At 37.3% G+C, this 24469-nt stretch overlaps 1 protein-coding gene across 1 annotated transcript in view; it reads right to left on the bottom strand.

Annotated features, from left to right (window-relative positions):
* Positions 1-24469, bottom strand: part of TMTC2 (transmembrane O-mannosyltransferase targeting cadherins 2) — a 263245-nt gene that overhangs the window by 91217 nt on the left and 147559 nt on the right. Inside the window, exon 3 of the mRNA XM_076333832.1 lies at positions 19386-20214. Within this exon, the coding sequence (XP_076189947.1) occupies positions 19386-20214 (829 nt within the window). The remainder of the gene's footprint in view (positions 1-19385; positions 20215-24469) is intronic.

The following is a 24469-nucleotide window of genomic DNA, read 5'->3' as shown; positions in this document are numbered from 1 at the left end:
TTTCAAGCTGCTGTGGTTTGCTGCAGAAGCATCCTGCCACAGGGATGGAAACAGCAGCAAACACAGCATTTTCCTCTGAGCAGAATAAACTAATCATTGCTGGGAAAAAACTGATGGAATCCTTTTAGGATTCACAAAAATAATGTCATCCAACTGTGCACAATATATTTTGTAAAGACAAAGAAAAAAAAATACAATATTTCCATGAGAAAAGAAGCTATCACTTCTGTGAGTCACTTCATTTTAGCCTAGTATTTTATAAGATGAGAAATAATTCAAAAGTTATTTATCAGTAAATTGACAAAAGTCACAAAAATGTACCATCATTCTCTTGTTTAATGAAATAAAGCTGCTAAAAATATTCTCAGATTCACTCAATTTTTACACTCTTTGCTACCAGATACGCAGAATTCTGAATTTATTTCCCCATTACTGCTACTATTCATTTTCACACATAGAAAACATTTCGGAAGCAGCAATTAAGGTGACTAGCCAGCTTGCAAGCATTAACACTTGTAAGAAAAACACAGATTTTTTTTTTTTTTTTAAAAACTCATTTGTGAAAACACACTCTGATGTTGCTTCTGCAGTACACGACCATCCAATTTCCTGCAGTTGTATGTCGCATATATATCTGTAGCTACTTTTGTTTTCACTCTGATCTTCCATAACATAGCATTACATCTAATGACCATTTGGACTACTGATAACAATTTCCTGCTATATAGTTACTTGCTCCCAACCACTTTGAAGCTCAGTAAATGAAAGGACGTATAAAAGAATGATTCGATTCATCTTTTCATCCGTTAGACTAGAAAAACCCTATTAACACTGTTAAATGTAGTAGTTTCTCCTCTAGACTTCATTTCATGCTGTACGCTCTATTATTTATCTGAGTTAACATAATTTATAAGACAGTACTTTATTTTACATTCTGCAAAATAACCTGAGTCAAGTTTTTAATATCAATCAATATTTAATCTGCATTTTCATTTGAAATGTATCCCATTTAGACTTTTGTCTAAACTTGTAAAACTGCAAATGATTAATTTAACTTAATGTGATACACTAGAAGAAGTGATAGTAGCAGAAAATAGCAAACATAAAACACAATAATCTCACAATTTATCATTAAAAGAAACATGAAAACCAAGGTCTTTTTACTTCCCCAAACTATAAAAGCTTGGTATAAATCTTCACATCTATTCAAATACAGAATTAGTTAGATGAATGACCTAGTTCTGGCAGGAGATGAAGCTACATGGAACATTTTATAGAATAAATGCTTATTTGTAGAGATCATACTCATAGCCCCAGAAGTTACAAACAGCTGTTATCTGCAGCAACCATATCCTCTTGGTCATTGGTATATGAGGGACAGAAAAAGAGGATGGTCTACACGGAAAAGAGGCTACATTAGCTACTCAGGGAACTTCACTCCTTTTTGGTCTTAAGTAGTGCAACTAACCTTAGGAAGAACAAAGAATTTCAATTATTAACTACATCTCTGGCATCCAGTTCCTCAATCCATATCTCAAGACAAATTTCTCCTGCAAAACTGTAACAACATTGGTTCAACTATGTGCACATTCACAAATAGAAACAAAATTATAGCTGGTCATGAAGCCACACCCCAATTAAAAACATACACTAAAACAAACTCCAACTAAATTTCAGCACTCAACTATTTTCCAGTTTTAAATTTTCTAATTTAATATTCAGAGGATGCTAAAGTGTATATATATATATACACATACCACAATTTAATCTTTAATTACAAATTCAATTTTTCCCTTATTGGAGACCCTATTCAGCACCAGAGAAAAAGCAAGCTGTGAATGAAACAGCTTTGTAATATTTACTTTTTGCCTGCTGCTTAATTCCCTGTGCACCAACAACGAGACCAAAATAGTCCCAGGTCTTTTAGAAATAATATTCCATCATAGCATGGGAACAAAGGTAACATTCATATATCTCACACACCTACAAAACAGTCAATCCATTCAAATTTTACTTCATTGCCTACTTTTCCATAGATCATACTCGATATAAATGGGCATATTAAAAATTAAATCCATTTCATCATCTTGTATCCTAAGCCAATTATAAACTAAAAGATTTCCTAATGGTTGAGAATTCCTATGGTAGTTACATTTCTTTGCAGGAAAACGGAACATTTTAAAGGGGTTTTTGTTGCTGTTGTTGCTTTTAAATAAATAGCAGGAAAAATTACGTAGCACTAAGTAGGAAAATAAACAATGGTTTAAGTGTTATCATTTTGGCCATATCAAACTAGATTTCTATTAAACTTTAAAGATTACATTTATGCCACCTTGCAGTGAGAGTAGGTCAAGTTCTCAGGCATTTAATTGCTTTCAAAATGAAAATGAATATGACAAATTTCAGCTTCAAATTTAACATGATTAATTTCTCAACTATCTCATTGAAACTGAGGATTAAGATTTTAAAAGCCTGAAAAATACCAGGTTGGCATATTAAACCTTCTTTAAGCACCTTCATTCTGGAAGAGAGCAAGACAAACCACAGTGAAGCAGGAACAATGTTGTCCAATCTAATCTGCCTGGATTTAAGAAGCACATCCTACTAAAGACAACAGCTGAAATTTCAGCTTGCAATTGAATTATGAAAACAAATGAGACATGGAAATGAATGTGTGCAAATATCTTCATTTAAATCAATCTTTCCCTTTCTACTGAATCAAGGATCATGCTATGCTATTCAGTGAAATGGAAATAACAAAGCAACAAAGTTAAGTATCAGAGAAAAGCACTCAGATGGTGTAAAAGCATGTGTGTTGATTACTTGATCCAATAGTTTGCTTTAAAAAAAAATACATAAAATCACAAATCATTAACAAAGATAACACAAAGTATTAAAGAAGGATTCTCCTTCCTACCTGTCACCCCTATATAATCCACGAAAAATTAGATAATAATAAAATCTATTTGGAAACTCTCTACCTGTTAACATATCTGTTGTCAAAACACCTCTGTTGAAACATGGAGAGGAAAAAAATCCAAATAAAATCCTCTATTAAATCACTAACATACAACCAGGTAAAGTTTTAAAAATAATAATAATAAGCAAAGAAAAGGAATAAGTTGTCTTTCCCAGTATGTTATGCCAGGGGGCAAACACTGCCTTTTGTAAACCTTACCAGGAGCAAACATACTTGAAAACTGATGAAATGAAATGTAGGACTCAAAGTTTAAAAAACTGATACACAACATCCACAATTTACATCAACAAATTACTGAAGTTTTGTAATACTGTTCTCACCTTAAACTATCAGACTTATTCACAAAATTAAAGTTAAAACACAGATTGATGAATGCATCAAAAAACGTGAACTGGATTATTACCTGAGTGAAACAAACTAGTTGAACAAAGACTGAAGTATTTAGGGAACAGCCAAGTCATTTGTAATCAACTTGTCAGCAGTTCCAAACTAGCAACTTCAGTTCACAGAAAAATGCACATCAAGCCAAGAAAACTTCTACAGAGCTTTACAGGTATTTGTGCATTATTTACTATTCTTTAGCTTGTGAAATTAATAATAGCAGTTCCAGGTTGCATTCCCTCTCTTTACAATCCTTCTGCATTTCTCCTGACTCATCTATGAAAAAGAAGTGAATGCATAACAATTATCATCTCTATTTTTTCATAAACAGAGTTTAGGGATGAAGAGATGCTGGTCCAGAAAAAACCCCTTTTTTTTCTTTTTTTTTTTTTAATTGCAATGACATCTGTTTTTTGGAAGTTCTGCAAGAGGTCTGTTGTTCTCTATTATTACAATTGCATTTATGCTCCCATGTAACAGGCGTGAAAAAGACGGTCCTGAGCAGCATTTATGATAAGGGACACTAACACAAGAATCTCAATACAGAGGGAGTTCAGAAACTGAATCCTTGATTGTAAAAAACCACTAGCACAGCAGAAATACCGAATCTGATATTTGAACAAGCAACCCGTTTCAGAGCAGTAACAATTTCTTTAGCAACGTAAATACTTCCATGATCCCATTACAGAGGGGGGACAGGATAAGTAATTTAAAAAAAAAAAAAAAAAAGTATCTGTCCTACTTCAAAGTAAAAAAAAAAAGTTTATAAATTCCTTTCATGTTCAATTTCACTAGGGAAACAGCATTTGCCTTTTTTGTTAATTCTGAGTAGTACTGATCTCTCTCTTCCCTTTTGGAAAGAAAGCCTACCTCCCACATATGGTAAAGGACAAGAGCAAGCATGACCAAGAACATAACAACCAACCCACTTAACTTATGTAAAACCCCTTAAAGAGCAAATATGTGCAATTTTGAAAAATATCCCACAATTCCAAACTACATGAAAAGGTGATAAGAGAAAGTATTTTTGAGTCTAACTCCTAAAGGAGTTAAATGAAATAGGCTTTTACCTGACAGGCTTTTGAAGAAAAGCCCTCCAAATAAAAGAATGGGAGGAGAGAGGTATCATTGTACCCCTGCCAAAAATGGGGTGGAAGGAGAACTATGGTGATTATCAACACAGTTATCAATACTTCAGAGGTGTTTTTACTTTGTAAAAGTAATGTTGATTGATATAAAAACATGCCACATCAGGTTGATGAACAGTGTAGCTCCTTCCATATTCCCCCTAAACCATCAGTAATCTGAACTTCATGAAAAAGTTATTTCTGCTCCTCTGTTTACTTCGCAGACATTAGATTTCCAAGCTCACCAAAGATGATTAAGCATGTGGGCCCAACAGCTGCTGTAAAGCTCCAAAGAAGCATCCTTCTCAAAACCTGTTGAAATTCCTAGCCATTATCATTGGTAAGACATTTATTTGGATAATAACTGAAGGGTGAGAATTCTAATTTTACTTTTCTTAAACACCTTCTTCTGTTTCCAAATACTGTCCAAAAGGATTTTCCATTTGTTTCTCTTCCCTTCCAAGGCTTACAAGTCAATTAGAAGTAAGATATGCACATTTTATATAAATCAATTCTTCGGTACAGCACACTACATAATCTCCTTTTGGTCACAGCATTTATTTCAATATATTTATTCAATATTTATTTCAATATTTGAAATTTGCATTACAGTTGGTGCAAAGTTTTATGTTTTCTTTTGTTACAAACTTGTTGAGTAAGAAAATCAGAGGGAAACAGGTTGGAACAGTATGACAAAATTTAAAACATTACAAGGAGGAAACGGTACTAATTACGCTTCCCACTTTGAGATGTTGTGAAGTCTTCCAAGAATTTATATCACAGTATGACTTATTTTCAGCGGGTTTTTTTCCTGAAATCAGTCACTTAAGTAGTTATCAGTGTAATGGAATCAAATTTGAAAGAACTAAAATAACTTTATGGAAAACTAGGAGTTTTTACTACTTCCCAGGTGATGCTTCTGATAAAGTGACAAAAATAGCATGGGGAAGATGCCCTTGGCCTTGACCACACTGTGTGTATTAAAGGGTGTCAGTTTACATGGAGCTGTCACTATAAAAGGTTTGATGAACACTAAAGTAACTTCTAAAAGTTTGGAGCATAAAATAAAACCAAAACCAAAACGAAATAACCTCTTCTCTTCTGCTATTAACTTTTATGTGGACTTAATTCCTGGAGCACAACAATCCAGGTTTCCAGTTTAGGACTTTTTTTTTTTTTTTTTTTCTTTTTACCATCTGTTTTTAACACTTTTTCATTTTGCACTATAAATTACCACTTTACAGCTATCAGTATGGAAGTCCTGAATTACAAGTATTCACATTGCCACCTCACCCTGTGGCAGTATCACCACAATGCAGGCAGAGTCAAGTGCAACAGCATGTTGTGAATCTCTCAGCTCTATGGTAAAGGGGAGCAAACAGAATATTGAATATTCTTGGAACTTTCACTAAGTATGTTTTTCTATTCATTCTTAGCACCTACACTGAATATTTCTAGATCAGATATTTTATGAACCAAATTGTTCATTTTACCACCTATCTGAAGCTCCATATTAACAGCTGAAAGCCACGCATTGCCCTACATAGAGCACTAGACCACTGCTAAGGTTACAGGCTATTCAAAAATTAGAGAATTTTGCGGAACAATGCTGACAGCAGAGGATGCCTCAGTAAAAATAAACTTAATGTAGTATGTGGCTTGCATAGAAAAAAAATTTCTTTTTCTTATGTTCTTCAAGTTTATACCTTTAAAACAGATACACTCCTGACATCAGATTCAGCTCCCTCCTCCTGAAATTACAGGTGCTAAACTGGGAATTAAAAGAGGTATATTCTGTTCCCAGCTCTGTCGTTGGTCTGTTGTTCAGATCTGTTGTTCAGGAGGCTTCACCTCCTGATGCCTTTCTATTTGTATTCTTGACATTTGTTACTCACCCATTAATTGCAAGTTTTTTCTGCCAAGGACTGTGTCTCACTATGGCTTTGCACAGTGCCTACTATAACAATGCAGCTAGACACTAATGGAACATAAATGCATGATAACGTTTGGAGGAACGAAGTAAAGGAAGAAGAGGAAGCGTTCTTGCAATACAGAAGAGAGATGTAAGGAACATTTCCCCATATAATTAGTATTCTCACAAAATGAGGGCCAAGAAAACTAAGTTACTGACAGTTCAAACATTGTGGGAACACTGATATTTGTGCATGCATTTTATATTTTGATCTATGTTCTTAACTTCTGTTAAAGGGTCATCCTTCCTAAAACACATTTGGGAGCAGACAAAGCTTGCGTTTGGTTAAAATAAAAATAAAATTTAAAAAAAGAAGCTGTAAAATCTGACATTCCTTTGAGTCTTTTGAGGACTTCTGAGCATGGTCTACTTCATGAGAAATAAGTTGAAACATTAAGACCAATGTTTGTAAATGGAAAATTCATCCTACTGGACAAAAAAAAAAGGCTGAGATTTGCAACAGAGGTGAATAAGTTTCCAATATCCAAATATTCCAAATTACCTTTGTTGGGTAACGCATGAAGAAAGAGCACAGCACTAGTTATATCATTCACACTTGAAAGGTTATAACCATAGCTATAAAGAACAACATCTTTTCCTCCTTGTCGAAAGGTTAAATTCATCAGCAGCTTGTGGCTTTTTCCTTTCAAGGGTACTACTTGATAAAGCAGAGTGGTGCTCCAGTCTTTAGCATTCACATTTCATCAGGCAATCACTTTTTCTAGAGGGGGAAAGAGTTTCATGAACAGAGGCACGATAGGTTTCCCCAATAAAAATTCTGAAAGCTCAGCTGCACGCTCAAAAAAAAGGCAACGAAGAGAGCTCAACATTTTAAATATTTTTTCTACAATACAGACCCACTATCTCTCACAACGATATTCAGAAGATCAATTAGATCATGTTTGTTAAGTGGTTTGAGAACAGAAAAGTTCATGTAAATGCTAAAAGTTACTACTTTGAAAGCGGAACAGGTTTTGCATAAGTTCTGCATTATGGTTTGTACAAGGTATTTATATTTTTCCTATTATTCCAAAGAAATTATGATTTTATTTTCAAAATGTCATAAATTCATTCATATTATTTGCAGTAATTTTCCTCTAAAAACTTCACTTGTTAATAGACGCATTTTGATCAAGTTACCTCATTTTGCTAACTCAACAGCAAAAGTGCCCTGTTTCTTGTTTCCTAAAGGGATAAATGGTTTCTATATACCCATAATTTATGAGTTTAATCTACTTTATACATTGATTTTCTTTTTATATCAGTGGGTATGTGGTAATGTTGAGACAGACTGTATTAGAGATTTACCACCTCCTAACTTTTATATATTAGTCTTCTTTTTATTAAGAAAGAGTGTTATTTATATCATTTGTTCAACACTTTGTTTGTTGATCAATTCCAGGGCTTTTGGAATGACAGCAGGTGAAAGAAAAACATAATTGAAAACTATGCAGAGCTCTGAAAGCTATCCAACACCATGTCAGCATGGGTACTGAACCAACTGACTTTTGGCAGGCAGTGCTTCAGTTTTGTTTCTTAGTTTTGAAACGCTGATGCAAATGGCTATGAATGCATGAAACTCTCTACTATGTTCAGCATCACTGCCCGATATACCCGTTCCACTTGCTATGTTACAGAAAATTAACTTTTCCTCCTCAAAGGATAGCACAGTGGCTCTGTCAGCTCAATGAACCTGAGAGATGAGACTGAGCAGCTGGTAAAGTGTTCTTAGGCTTCACCAATTACTCTGTTTAGTCTAGAGTATGGACTCCTCATTCTTCCTAGGACATACTTGCAGATTTTGGTAATCCAATTAGCTTTAATGAACCTAATCTCAAGCGTGTGAGAGCTCCACAATCTGGCTGAATAGTAAATATCACATTAACAGAGTCTTTAGCGAGCACCCAGAATAAAGCAAGCCACCAAAGAAAAATGATAGGTATATTCACGTACTCCTCCTTCTTGCTAGACACCCTGATTCACTAGACGTGACAGACTACTGTGTGAAGAAATTCTTGCCAGTACTTCCATTTGAGGTGCCACAGGATCAAATAACACTTCCTTACTGCTTTTAGTTATGTATGAACAATGTAAAATATTTTCAGGGTAACATTATAGAAACTCTTAACAGCATAGCCCTCGCTCAGTACTAGTCAACAGACAAGTTCAGGAAGAAACATGCTTCCCAGCCACTCATCTCTCAGATGGAGGTACCATCTCACATCTCCCAGGAGCTGCCTCAGTGCAGCCAGCGTGCTACATGGACAGTCCTTCCACTTCTCCCACAAAAGAAAGACAATAGTCTAGACAAAGCTGTCCTGTAAACCAAATTCAGCCCATAAAGCCACTGCTCATACTGCAGAACCTCTAAAAAGATTCAAACTAGAAATCACAATCTCACTGCAACTTTGTAGGTATTCTTTATAAAAAAAACCAAACAAACACAACACCAACACACACATTGTTCTGGATACATCCTCCCATTTCCCAATCTTTGTACAATTCAGTTTTGTTTAATGTTGCAACTCTGACGAAGATACCCTGATTAAGCTAAAAGTACTGCAAGACCACGGACTTGTTAACGATACAATAGCTTTCTACCTTCCAAGCTGTGCTGGCACACCCCAACACATCAGGAAATAGCTTTTCATGTGACAGAAAGGTAATAACAAAAGACTGATAGATTACATTTTATTTCAACGGAAATCCCATTGTCAAAGGCGATAGCTGCTGGAGGTTAGTTCAGGGGAGTGTTTCATGACACAGCGGCTCTGGTGAAATTACCATTTTAAGGAATTCCTGCACCTACCACCCTCCAGTCCATTCAGTTCTGCTACCTTGTCCCTCATGCTAAAATGATTTTTGGGAAGGCTATGGTATGAATCAAACAAATAAACTGATCCAGGTTAGGGGGCAAAAAAAAAAAAAAAAAAGAGAAAAGGCAGATCACAGTATCGTTAACATCTAATCTAGTCACTGTTCTGATTCATAGCAGAGCCCAATCACACCTTTGTTTGCACAGCTTTATCAGCTATGCCTGCACTGCAAGCGTGTGAACACCGTAAGCCATTACTGTCATAAAGTTCCCGTATCACGAAACTTCACAAGGGTCAGGAACCAAGCAGTGAACAGCACTGACACAAAACTCTCATAAGGAAATGTATTTTGTAGAGGCGATGGACTCAAATCATTCAAGAAAGCGAGAAGAGGCCAGAGCAGCAGAAAAATACAAGTGGAAGAGGAGAACTCTGGGTGTCCCAGACACCTCAGGATTAACCCTGAGGAACTCTTCAGAGCACCAAACTGACTCAGGCAAGGAGGTCACCATGTCCTAAATCTGTCAAATTATGCAACTTTTTAAACAGCAGGCATGGTTCTAAAAAAAAATTATCTACGATATATTTCAAAAGCATCACTTATGGCCCGAGTGGTGAACTGTAAGCTAGCCTCCCGCAGAAATGCAAGGGTGCACTTAACTGACTGAAATGACAGTCCTGGTCCTCAAAGCTAAAAGTAGATGGATCATGTTGGCTTCTTTCCAGGAAAGGGTAACAGAGAGGACAGTGTCCTGGAAACGTGCCAGAGGAGCCACGGGGCAGGGGGGCAAATGAGCGCTAGGGTTTGTCAAAGCAAGAGAATTGTCACAGGGCTCAAACGAGGTATGTCAGACTTGGAAAAGGCAAATTAGTGCATATCCAGGAAGCAGGCTTTTCATGGCAGTTAAGTTGTATGGTTTTGTTTGTTTTGTTTTAAATCACTTATTAAGGCAAGACAGAGCCTGTGAAGCTTTGCCAGCCAATGCATATCCACACTGGTATGGAAATATAGGTGGCAGGGAAGAAGGTGGGGCATAAAATTACTTTCTCCATCTTTTGCCAGCAGTGAAACTGAAGATACTAAAATGATTAACTAGCATCTTTAATAGTTCATATTCCAAATATCTTCTGTGTTCTAAGAACTGAAAGAAAAGTTCAGTGTGCTAGAGCATCCAAGCAAAAAGAAGGAAAGGACATCGAGCACTCAGTCCCCTATTTTGTGATCTTTTCTGTAATTTAAAACACAACTATGTGCAAGCCTTTTGCGCACACTATAATTGCATCAGCCATCATTTAATTTTTGCATGTGTGAGGGCTGGCAATGATGACAGTCCAAGCTTGAGTGTTAATAAAACTCCCTGTTACAAAGGAAGGGTACTGGAAATCTTAATGAAATATTTTGTATTTATCTATCTACACTGGGATTTTACACTGCCAGAAGAGGTATAAAGAGGCATGTGTGTAAATTACTGTCCTGTCCACATTAAAGGTTAGTTTCTCTACCAGATTTATGTAATGGGACCTCAGGGTGTACTGGTATGAAATCCATTACGGATAGGCAAATGAGACATGTAACCCATGGTGAAAATCAGTATGTAAAGAAAAGCTTTTCACAGTTGATATATTTTGAAAAAAGGTAAAATAATGAAATAATTGGAGGACTATCTCATGCATTTAAACAAACATGCTCAGTTTGAGAACCAATCTGGATAATCTTGTTTTCCTCTAATTAATAGTAACTCTTTCCATCCAAAAAAATCATGCTAGTTCCATAGAACACAAGAATATGAACCGAAGGCCTGACTTTTAATCGAACTCGAAAATAAAATCTATCGTTTTCTGGCAAAGAAAGTACTGAACTTAATCCATTTCACTTGATATGCTACAAAAACCATCTTGCCAAAGCTAATCCCTCATTGACCAGAGGTGGGGTTTTTTTGCACTCTAGTTTTTAGCACAGATGAGTTTGTCAAACGATTTTGCAGAGCACCTCAGGAAAGGCGGGGGAAGAAATAACAGTCTGATGAGTCCATGTCTCAAAACAGGGTAATAGAGTCCATGTCTCAAAATCGTTTATTTCTTTAAATTCTTAGTATATGCAAAGGGAAAAAAAGTCTAGCTAGTAGTTAATAACAGATTCTCTTCCTATCCCCCTGCTATTTAGGATTCACAGATTAGAGATGCTGTTGGACTGCATTCAAGGGAAAAAAAAATTAGTATCCTTGTTTCCAGTCCTCTCTATATACAAAGGAAGAATATCGGGCTTTCTGGTATCCTGCTGAAGAAGAAGCAGATATCCCACAGTGACTTGGGTTTCAAAGGAAATTACAGCACTACTGAAGAACTGAGAGAGACAACACTGTCACTGGAGAATAAATTCAGACTTTGAACTGAAGTGTAAACCACTTTCCTTGGGCTCTCCAACATATTTAGCATAACCAGACTCTTTTGCTGAGGCTGGACTGCCTGTGGGATGCTCAAATGCTCTAGGTAACTATGGCTGTTTCCCAAACAACTTACTAACGGACATTTCTTCTACACTTTCTAATCATCCAGGGCAGCAATACCACCTATTTAGAGCCCTACACTATTTTCAGAGAATAGTCTTTTTATTTAACTTTCAAACAATTCTATGCGGTTCACTTACTAGTTGAGCTTTCTCTTTTAAAGCTGTTAGGAGCGGCAGATAGAAAAAGTATTTCCTATTTATTTCAAGAACTCTGAAGCATCCTATACAACAGTTTTCCTTCAAATTCTGCCATTTTTGTTATAAAAAAACCACCAAATTTACCATGGTATATCCTATGTATTTTATATATAGCAATAACAGGCTTATATAGCCATATAAATTTATATATTACTAATTATATTTCTAATATATAATTATAACCTTTGAATTTTTTACTTATATAAGATCATTTCATTATCGAGTGCATTTCCCCAGACAGTAGCTGTTATAAGGGTTATTTCTGATGGTTAGAAACATTTTACAACACTGACAGAAGGTATATTACCTTTACAGTAATTTCTTCTTAAAAGAATAGCCAAACTTAAGTTTCTGACCAAAGTTGAAAATAATAACAGAAGTCAAGGAAAATACCCATGCAACATTTAGTCAAAAGATTAAGTACCGGAAAGTTCTGGTGAAGGTGTTGGGAAGACTGACGATTAGTTGGTGCTAAGTTTCTCTGACAATTACTTTTTAAAAAGTTGACTAAAAAGTATGCCAAGAATCACTGTAACGACTATGTATCCTGATATTTATTTAGCAACCAGCTTAGAAGGCGTATTATACTGTCATAAATGTGGAGAGGTTTTAATACAATAATGAATCATCAAAATTTAAAAAAAAAGATCCAATGTCTAATGAAAATATGTAGTATGAGTTCCATTCCAGAGGGAAAAATTGAGATTAAAGTGGCTTGTTCAAAGGCTAAAGAAGAGCTCATTAGCAAACCTAGAACAAACTCGTGAATACCTAATTCCAGATGCTATGCTCGTATCACTGATATTTCTTAACAGTGATACTATGCAAAACTTCTATGCATAATCATTAGCAGGTTTTATATTTTTAAAATCTGCTGGTTTATGGCAATCTGTGCACTGAAATTACTTTCTTTCTTAAGCCTTCTTTTTCAAAAACAGCATTTTCCATTCACTGCACTATTATACCACTTTTAGAGTGATTTTATTATTATTGAAGTGAAACGAACCAAAGGAGCAAGAAATAATTACTGTGCAGAGAGATATTTTGGGCTATTGGCCCAAAGATGAGTTGGAGTTTTACTGCCAAGTTGCGTATAAAAAAAGAATATATGCACCAAAACATTGAAATGCAATCCCAAATGCTCAAAGTATTTTTAAATGCCCAATGTGGTGTTTGTTAAAAAACACACTACTCTGTTTAGGAGGCACAAAAAAAGCGTGGTGAACAACTAGCTGTGTGCCAGAGCACTAGCTATCGAAAACAAAACTCTAAAGGTAGTACAAGAGAACCCAGCTTCTTGTCAGCAAAATGTAAGCTCTTAATAATAAGCATATTCAAAGAATGCCATACCTGAAAATATTTCTTCTCCTTTTGTCTCCAGTCATCACTAGTGATACAAAAATATTAATAATCATGGAAAGTACTGGTTTATTGCATCCTTTTTGTTTGAGGGAAATATGGGTTCTTTACCTAGTTTATTACAAGGTATTGTAACTACTTTTCCTCGCTGCACTATTAGTTGGTATTTTCATTGTCTGCTGAAGAAGGGACCTCTTACTGACAGCTACTGTTAGCAAGAAATTATTTCCTAAGAGTGGATAAGGATAACAGCAGCAAGCTGTCCAATCAGATGGAAACAGCTTCTAGTATTTACTTCTACCCAAGTGCACAGAACTAGAGCATACAATCTCTACAATGACAGGCATGGATTTTTTTCTCTCTTTTTTTTTTTTTTAATCAGAGGAGCAACTCTTGGGTGAGAACAAATTTGGGTGCCTTTTTAACGATAACAAATTTATGTAAATGGAACAAAACTAACTCACATGATTTTTTTTTTCCCCTACACTAATGCTTTAAATAGTTCATATAGCAAATACATTTGCTTGCTGCATTAGTAATAGTAAAATAAAGAGGAAATTAACACTACAAACTCTTCAACACGGATAACAATGAAATTTGGGGTTTTAAAAAATACTAAAAACAAAGTATATTTTTTGCAGTTCAGATAAAAAGGCAAGTATTATGCTACATAAATGAGATTAAATAAGCTAAATTCTAAATTCAGCTTTAAGAATTCCTTCAATTTTATTTAGCAGATGGTACTAGCAAACTAAACAGTAAACTAACTACATAAAATGACTTTAAGACTATAAATGAAACAAAAATGCAATTGCTACTTTTTAATGACTGCTCAGATGAGCATACAGCTAGTCCATACATTGTTGTTCAACTAAGATGCTTCACAATCTGAACTTCATATTCGTATCTTGACATTCACATACACATACAGAAGCAGTCCTTACCAATCCTATGCTAAACTGATAAGGGGGAGGGAAAGAAAAAAACAAAAAATGTGGGGAAAAAAAAAAAAGAAAAAAGGTAAATATCCATTAAGTTCCAGGGAGTAAAACTGATCAAGGCTGAATGCTATGCCAAAGATGCCAAAAAAGCAAAGGAAGTTCTTTAAAACCTCTACAGGCATGAATATAGCAGAATGAGGCAGGAAGATCTCACAACCGTGTTGCAAAGGAAAAAGAAGAGAAAAGTAGGACAGGGAAAAGGAACGTTGTTCCATAAGAGTATTTCAGTATTAGGATATCTTCTGAAAACATTAAGCAAAACTGAATGATTCACATTCATGAGAACTAGGAGTAGGAGGAAGAGTGGAAAGATAGAAGGAAAGAGGCTCTCTATATTCTTATGGAACAATTTCTATATTCTTCTCTGTCAACACCATGTCTTGGTCTTATTGCTGCCCACTGAGAACAACAGGGTAATTGATGTAAGAAGTAATATGCTAAGAACAGGATTTTTAACTCGAAGTAGGACTATAAGAGGTGATATTAATTTTAAACCACAGGTGATCTGAATGATTTTGCCAGAAAGAATTTTTCTTTTCTTTTTTTTTTTAGTCTTTGTGTCAATCACCTAGCAGGAACATCTAGGCAATTTGACTCCCACAGTAGAGTTTATTTGAACCAAGAAACTCAACCCTCTCACCCCAACTTTGTCTTCATGTAACAGATATTAAGGATTTTTTTTTTTTTTTTTCCCTGCAGAACTGAGTCAGGAAAGGAATGAATCACATATTCAAGTCCCACTGACCTGCCCAAGATGTGAACATATGATGTTTCATTAACACCACTACGTGATGGAACAATGACAAACATCTGAGCAACATACAGAACTGGTTCTGAAGCCAAAAGCTCTAATGCCAACTTAAACCAGTGCCATGTGCGAGACGGGTCATATCAGACTGGGTATAGCACCACAATAATGTCGTAATACTGCTTTTGGAAGCAGCTTAGTATCTGTTTCTTGCTGTATGTTCCATTGCAGAAAGAGTAGTCACATATATGAATTTAGCAAGACTTGAACGCGTGGTTAAAGTTAAGCACCCACTTGGTGTAGCAGGTCGACTAGTTCCAGGAAGGATCTTCAAAGCTTACTTACAAATGTCACAGCAAACACCAGGAGACTAAAATTTCATCAGTAAATATGACCAAGCAACTAATACCTCTGCAGCAGTCTAACTGTCTAAGCCTCTCTCTGTTATCTTCTACTTCTTTAATCAGTGCCTATAACAGTACAGCAAATATATCTGAACATCAAAGATCATTATGGTGTGGACTGCAAGGTACAAAATGGCCTGGAGGAAAAAGATTATGCTTTTTGAAGCCAACTTTTGGTGCTACAGAGAAAATTAGAGATAACAAGGCATAATGAGAACAATTATTTTGTGTGTCATTATAATTTTATATTAAACAGGAGGCAATCATCACCACAGAATGACTCCCAGTCTAATTGAAAAAGACATGACAGCTACCACCCATTTTTAACTTTTTTGTTTGTTTTTACATTTTGGGAGACTTCCTTCACTATAAAGGAACACTCAAATAATGTGAGCTGTTTTATATCAGTTGGGCTGCTCATTAAGTTGAAGGCAGCACAGAGAAACACTTGCACCTTTCTCTCCCTAGTGTCAAAACATGTATAGAGCCACTTCAGGATCCATAAACTACATTAATTAATCTTGCCTATTTTTCCCCCAAGTGCTGACAAACTGTAATGAGGCAAAGCTCAGATCACTTTAAAGGTATTTGAAATACTAGTCATAACCAAAACTGCAGATGAACAAGCCCAGTAACAGATGCAGCTAAGGCATTCCAAGTCCTCATTACGACTCCACCAGCTAAGGGCCGGCAGCTGCCTGCCACATAGCAAGGCAGCCAGGAAAGCCAGCACATGCAAGGTGGCTTGGAGGCAGCATCACCACCTTCTACTCACTTGACTCTCCCACGATGTATTTTGGGGTTTAAAAGATGAGCCATGCACCATGCTTTTGAGTATTTTTTCCACTTTGTTAGTGGTTGACAAGAACAGCCTGGAGAAATGTAAATTGCAGAAAGGCTGTGGCTGTCTGTGGGGGTAGGGGCTTTCTCACCTGAGGCAGAATGCTACTTCTCTGCCTGCACTGCCTAGAAGGCGCCCATGAGGGGGCCAGAAGAAAGTGGTGGCAGGGCGCTGATTGCCCATTTCTTCACTGAGGATTGAAGATGGAGAAGCCGCTGAACAACTTTGCCTGCAAGTCCCACAGCAGCAGAGGAGACTACATTCTTACGCGTACTACAACGCAGAGGACCTGATTATAAACCATCACCATGTGAGACAACTCCATTTCTGAAGCAGTTCAGCTGCATTAGCACACAAATGCACCTGTACTAATAGCTTGCCTCTCAAATGACCTTACTAGTACAGCACATCAGCTCAATGCTGTCGCACAGCATCCAGCCGCAGAGTGGCTTTCATCCTGCTAGGCCAGAATACAGATGGATCTGGAACAAAACAGATCGGCTCCTTCCTTTAGCAAAACCGGTCTTTGCGGATTTCTACTTCTTTATCGGTTCCCACAGGGGGAGTTTTTGAAGGGATCCCTCTTTGCTTTTTAGCCTAGGACAGAAGCTCTTGTTCAGAAGCTCTTTGCAGGAGAAGAGAGGAAAAGCAGAACCGTAAGGGAAAATGATCCCGCCGCTCAAAAATGATGAGAAGTAAGAAAATACTCATGAGGAGAAACATCTGTGAGTCAAGGAAAACAGGAATGAGGAGTGGCAGCCTCTTCTTAACAGTCTAAAAGGAAAGAAAACACTTCTCCACTCTACCGTTTGACTGAGCAGTCTATTGTCTTGCTGTCTGAATAGCCTATTTATCACTAGCATTCATAAAACTAAAAAAAAGAGGCAAACAAAAATAAATTGTTTTTCCTACGTCAACCTCATTTAATTACTGAAGAGTAGTTTGAATTGTTGATCTCCTAGTGCTTTGGTGGGATTGGCAGCCAGTCTAGTCTAGTCAGGCTTGCCTGATTCTGTGAGAAATAGAAAATAAAATTAGCATAGTCAAAGCCAGGGATAATCTAGGAAGTATTCACAATAATGAATAGAGTTGGGTGACAGGTCGCTTTAGCCGGGAGTTTCTGATACCCAGCCTTGTTAGAATGTGTGTGGGCTAGTAAATATTCAGCAGAAGTTTAACAGGATATTTTAAGGAGATTTACAGTCAGCTCAGTCATGTCTATATCACCACACTGACATGCTGTCTTTGCTTTTGCATATCTTACAAGAAACTTAATGTTAGCTTATATGGCAAGAAACCAGACAATCATATATATGTAAGTCTGTGCATACTGAGATGTGTATGATGAAAATAGCTCGCCTTGTCTCCTGGGAGCATAATACCCAGTAGTCTAATTTCCAGACAACACTGCAGCCAATCTTACTATTGCACAAAAACTAGAATTATTTTTTTTTTTAATCACAAAAACTGGCTCAAAGCAAGCAGACAACTATTAATACAGTCTGGGATATCTGGGGATCTCCACCAAGGACAAAAATGGAACATACATTAACTATTTAATCAAGTGCACACACACTCTTCTCTTTCTAAGGAATGCCAACGTTTTAATGCAAGCTTTACATCGTCACTAAACTGGTAAATCTCACAGCATCATATAATCACTCTGGGATGCTGTCTCGCTGTTCAGTTATTTCTCTTCATTTCTTGCCCTCCTGCACTAGTTTCGAAAAAAAGTAAAAGAAATGGGACGTGCTTGTTCACAGTTAACAAAGTCACTTACTGCAGTAACAAGTTTAATAATTTTACCTAGGGCGACAAAGCATGTGAAGAAGAGTTAGAAGATCAGACTGACGATTGGCAAGCTACTATAATGCTGCTTTGCAAGGCACCTTATCTGCCAAATCTACTTTTTCACTCCCTATCAGCTCACAGTAACACCTGCATTTGCCTCTTACTATCACAGCTTTTAGACTATGGCATGATACAACTGTCTAACCAAGAAGCATACCTCTATCAGCAGATGACTTTGCATCATATAATGGGCTTCTGAGCAGAGAACTGGAAAAACTCAAATGCAATATGTTCAAGCACTATCAAATTTTTCTTTCACAGACAAGCAAAGTAATCAAGTCATCCCTTCTAACTTTTGATGAAGTGTGAATAACGAAGGTTTAGACAATGCCTACATTGCACTCACAGGTGGTATTTTGACCGTCCTCATATAAACTTGCTCGTGTGCCAAAAGCAGTACAGCCAGGCAACATGGAGTTCAGGATCCCAGCTGGATCTGCCATATATGCTGAAACCACAGAGCCACAGCTAAACATTGTTACTGATCCCTAAACTAACCATTTTACTGCCTGTTTGGATGTTGTTTACACTAGCTGTAGTCACATTTCATTACGGCATAGATACAAGCTTTGAGAGAAGTAGCTGGGCAATGTTATGAATAGTTGACATTTATACATTAACACGAAGGCATAAGTATTTCACAATAACTCGTTACAGTACTTGTATGCAGGAGGAACTACAGTCATTTCCTAGGCTGAATAATATGACCTCATTTCCTCATTTTTATTATGTAGTATTGACATTATTTGCATCAGATGAAATAAAAAAATAGCACTTCCCTGATGCTGTCCTTTACTATTTCTTATACTTTGCAGTCATAGAGAACAGAACATTTGGTGACCATTTGAAAAACCTTCATAAGGGTGATAGATACCAGACGCCAAATGGAAAATTACCAGGGTGGGGTCTGCAAAACTAAAAATGCGTCTTTAATTCCAAAATGCAGAACTAGGATCAATGAAAAAGAAAGTATCCTCTTACCTTAGGATCTCATTTTCTCCATGTTAATGCCAAACCTGTAACACCTAATCAAAACACATTCCTGCTTTCCTCATTTTTTACTAATGTACATACTACTGCAACTTAAAAGGACATTTCCTGAAGTAACCTCTTTAGATACAGTTGATAAAATCAGACAATTCAAAGGCAAAGACAGATAGGACTAAATAAAACATTCACCATAAAGAGCAAAAATTACCTTTAGCAGGGTTTACTTTTATCCCTGATCTATACAGCATCTCCTCATTCTGCCAGTCCCCATTCCTGACAACAGTCTTGAGTCCATAGAAAACAATTAATGCAGCAGTGGAACAAAAAACCAAGTTCTTCAGAAAGCGCTTTTGGGCTTTGACATAAAGGGCCCTGACACCTACTGTAACCAGCAGGCAGAAGCCCATACTAGGAACATATAGCACACGCTCTGCTATTACAAAGCCAACATAGAAAAACAGGTTTGTGGCAGGAACAAAGGGCACTATTAACAAAGACAGAGACAGAATGACAATGTTCTCAGTTGAAGGAAGCTGCAGTTTCTGCATTTCATGCTTTTTTACACCATTCTCTTCTTTTGATGCAAAGCTTGACTTCACCTCCAGTGTCTTGTACTCCATCTCTGAGTGGCAGCTATGCCCATTAGCATTCTGCTTGCCGTTCATTACAGTTTTCCCGTTGCATTCTCTCTCATTGCTGGAGCCCTTCAAGCTAAAGTAGGCAAGGAGGAGGAGTCCAGCATAGAAGGCCACAGTGTGTAGATTCCTCCAGTCGCTGACTGCTTTCAGAAGAGGCACGGCATCCATAGACCAGTCAAAGCTGAGGGTATCTGGGCACAGCAACAGCCAGAGGTTCTTGGTTGGCAGGTAAAAGAAGGTCAGCGTACGTGTGAGAAAACTGTCTGAGTCAGCTGCTGGATTGTCAGAATTGGAAAAACTTGGGGGCTTGTTGCCCATCCAGTATAAGCGGACACCCAGCAGTGCAGTCCCCCAGGAGGTCAATAAACCAATGCTGAAAAAGAGGGTCAAATTCTTTCTCTGGAAAAAAAAAAAAAAAAAAAAAATCAGCATAAATCAACACCAGGTGTTTAATTCTGTAAATTATAAACAAAAGGAACAGAGAAATATCTGATACAACTTTTTTTTGGTAATGGAAACAAGCACTATAGATCTCGGTCTCTGACATTTGGATCACAATATGTTGGGGTATACTGTTGACCATAGACTAAAAGAACAGGCTCTTTCATTTATGCTATATCAAGCCTGTACCAGTCATGCCTTTAGAGATCTTAGGGCTGTCAGTCCTTGCTTAAGATTTAGTTGTGTAACCCTTTGAAAACTCTTTATTTTAAAGGGATTTATGGAACTTTACAATGGTTCCTACATAACCTCCCAAATGCTTTCTTTGCTCCTGGCTGTGGCCAAAACATCAGTTTGCTTTAACTAGATTTAAAGTTTAAAGAATGTTCCAGTTCCATTTTCCCTAATGAAAGTCTCTCCTAAGGTATTCCACCTGAGAAGCAAATAAACTTTCCAAGAAGGCAGAGAAGAAAACAGACATAGATTCCATGTTTAGGTCTTCCAGCTCCTACCTATTAACTACAGTGATCATTTGGAGCCTTCAGATCTGCGTACTACTGAAAGCCCCACTTCATTTTGCATCTCACAGCCAAACAATATGTTGGGTTTTTGCCTTCAAGCACACCATATTAAATAAGGGCTTTAAAACCTTTCACATCTTCATACCCATTTTAGTAATATAATGTAAAACATGCAGCTGCCTCCACCTACCCATGTTATCATGCTAGCGACTCAAAGAACTTCCACTTATTTATGGAATAAGTCAACAATTGCCAGCTGGAGCTGCTTGTTGGGTTCCCCCTCACCACATCCAAAAGCGCTTACTTATTCAAATGCTTGCAGAAACATACCACTTCTGCCTAAATGAGAATCATATGACACCAAGTTGGGCGGGAGCGTTGATCTGCTCGAGGGTAGGACGGCTCTGCAGAGGGACCTGGACAGGCTGGATCGATGGGCCCAGGCCAACTGTATGAGATTCAACAAGGCCAAGTGCTGGGTCCTGCACTTCGGCCACAACAACCCCATGCAGCGCTACAGGCTTGGGGAAGAGTGGCTGGAAAGCTGCCTGGTGGAAAAAGACCTGGGGGTGCTGGTTGACAGCCGGCTGAACATGAGCCGGCAGTGTGCCCAGGCGGCCAAGAAGGCCAATGGCATCCTGGCCTGGATCAGAAATAGTGTGGCCAGCAGGAGTAGGGAAGTGATTGTCCCCCTGTACTCGGCACTGGTGAGGCCGCACCTCAAATACTGTGTTCAGTTTTGGGCCCCTCACTACAAGAAGGACATTGAGGTGCTGGAGCGTGTCCAGAGAAGGGCAACGAGGCTGGTGAGGGGTCTGGAGAACAAGTCTTATGAGGAGCGGCTGAGGGAACTGGGACTGTTTAGCCTGGAGAAGAGGAGGCTGAGGGGAGACCTCATCGCTCTCTACAACTACCTGAAAGGAGGCTGTAGCGAGGTGGGTGTCGGTCTCTTCTCCCAAGTAACAAGCGATAGGACGAGAGGAAATGGCCTCAAGTTGCGGCAGGGGAGGTTTAGATTGGATGTAAGGAAAAATTTCTTTACTGAAAGAGTGGTGAAACATTGGAACAGGCTGCCCAGGGAAGTGGTGGAGTCCCCATCCCTGGAGGTATTTAAAAGACGAGTAGATGAGGCACTTAGGGACATGGTTTAGTGGACATGGTGGTGTTGGGTTGACGGTTGGACTCGATTATCTTAGAGGTCTTTTCCAACCTCAATGATTCTATGATTCTATGATTCTATGATCAGGAAGCAAGATTTTCTCACCTATTTCTAAGACTGATGAGCTTAAGTTCTGCTCTCAATTACACAGGCACCCTAAATGAAAGCTGTTTTGGATTACTCTCTCTTCGCAGAAGAATCTGTAAAAGCTAAAATATGTGTATTTTTATATTTCAATTTCTCAGATGCCTTTTGTAAGACAAGAAAAACTATTTGCCAAATAGCTCCAGATACAGTGTAAGCACTTTGATAATCTTTCCCCCATCATTACAAAAAATTATTTGTCAATAATTTTTCTTTTTATTAGGTCTGTTTTTTTCCATCTCACACTACAGATTCCTGGAATGGTTATTCAATGTTTCCTCAGTTATTCAGAAGCAGGACCTCACACTGGAATGTTTTATCTTATTTCTTTCAAACAGCTCGTTTTTCTCCTTTGCGGGGGGACTAGTCTCCCCCTGATATCATGAAATACAGATGATTGTGCTGCTCCATTTTCGGTCAATTATTAATAGTTTTCTACCATCAGGTTACCGATGTTCCAGTAACAAGACATGGTCTAGTCATCATAATTTATCTGTTTATCTCATGAAGAAATTTATTCCTTTTCACATTTCTATAGAGTTTCTCCTTGTGAAGTTTAAAATATCTAATGGCAGTTAGATTAATTCATTCAATTTTGAGGTAATGTGGAAGAATTCAATGGAGGCATTAGTAGGGAACAAACAAACTTATAATGAGAATATTTACATACTTATATCAGAACCACCTAAAAAATGTTGGCACTTTTTATATATGAAGCAAAGCCTGAGTCCACATATTTCATTTGCCATATTAATTCCAGTTTGATTTATTAGCTTTTGTACATTTCTATATCCTGGAAAATCAACAATTTTTTGGTAATAAATCACTCAAACCCCACATCTACACTTTATGATGAATGTACTCCCTGGAAAGCCTACTGTAACAACGTACTTTTATTTGTAAGCTGGATAATACTTCGCAACTCATCTCAGACACTGTTTCATCCCTACCTGCCAGGACTGTTTAAATGCTTTTAACGTTATAAAGCTGTGTAAATTGGTTACCACCGAAACTCCCAACTAAGTTTATATTTGGAATAAAAAGATTATTCAGATTTCATGGATTTGCATGTATGCCCTCATAGTAAAACCTTATGTCCCTAGTTCAACTTGTCCTTCCATTCCCATCATATTTTGCTACATGAAAATTTTTCTGCCCACCCCTCTGGCTCAACTATTTTCAAACTCGTTTCCTTCAAACATGCACATAAACAACTCTCAAATGTTAAATGTGACCTTTTTTTGCTCTTTTTATTCACCCTTCTAGTCTCTTAAGAGGAGGCTGCTTAGACAGAAAGAGTCTGGGAAGTGGAAGATGGAATTTTTTATCCATTTGCTTGTTTGTTTTAATTAGAAATTCAGAGCAGGTCTTTGCTGGAAGGCTATATACCACTCAAAAGATTAAGACATCCCAAATACTAAGCAAGTGAAACTTTATTAACAGATGAGAAGTGAGCTTTCATGGATTGCTTAGACTGCTTTGTTATTTTAATACTTACTTAACAACTGGAAGAAAATCTCCCTTCCTAAAGATCTAATGATTGCACTTTTCAATTAAATGCTGAGAAAGTTCACGTTACAAAGTTCTTTGACAAAACCGTGCTAGAGCAGATATGACATTCCTTGTGGATAATGAGGAGAAACCTGCTAAAAATTTTCAGATCGTCTTCATACATAGTAAAACAGCAACAATGAAAAGCTTGCCTCTTGCTCCTAGCCCTAGAATGCAAACAATCTGTACCTCAGAGCTAATCCATCCTCACTGCTGGAGTAACTATTTGCAGCCTCCCTTTTAAGCTTGAATATAAGATCTGTAAGGTCCAGATCCTCACACTTCTTGGTTCTACAAAGAACACAACATATCTATATATAGTATTGTGTTTCATGCTTTAACAATACTTTTTAAAAAAAAAAAAAACATTTTACACCAGTGTCAAAAGAAATACCTAAGGATTCACTCATGGACTTCAGAGGTATCCTGGTAGGCAATTTTCCTAACCAGCCTATCACTTTATCATGCTGTAAAACAATAGTTAACTAGAGAAGGAGCTCTGGTGGATTCTTTAGCTTAATTAACTGGCTACAGGAGCAGAGTGCAAATATCGTCTCGTTGCCTCAGGCAAAGATGGTTTGCATCCTTCCCCAGAAACTTTTTCAGACATGGGTCTTCTCAAAAGCCAGTAGCTTTACATCTTTTTAAAATTAACTACACATTAACTACGGCTACCAATAACCTGTGTAACACTGACGCGCCATTGTAAATTTTCAGATTTCAAAGGAGATCCTCTGGATTTAGTCTAAAACCAAAACTAAAATCCTTCCTAACACTTAAACTTCTGTCATAAAAACTTAAAGCAGGATGCTTTTTTTTTTTCTTCTTTAAATCACAC

The sequence above is a fragment of the Aptenodytes patagonicus genome, chromosome 1 (assembly GCF_965638725.1).
Source record: "Aptenodytes patagonicus chromosome 1, bAptPat1.pri.cur, whole genome shotgun sequence".
Lineage (NCBI taxonomy): Eukaryota > Metazoa > Chordata > Aves > Sphenisciformes > Spheniscidae > Aptenodytes > Aptenodytes patagonicus.
This window is presented reverse-complemented; position numbering and strand designations above follow the sequence as displayed.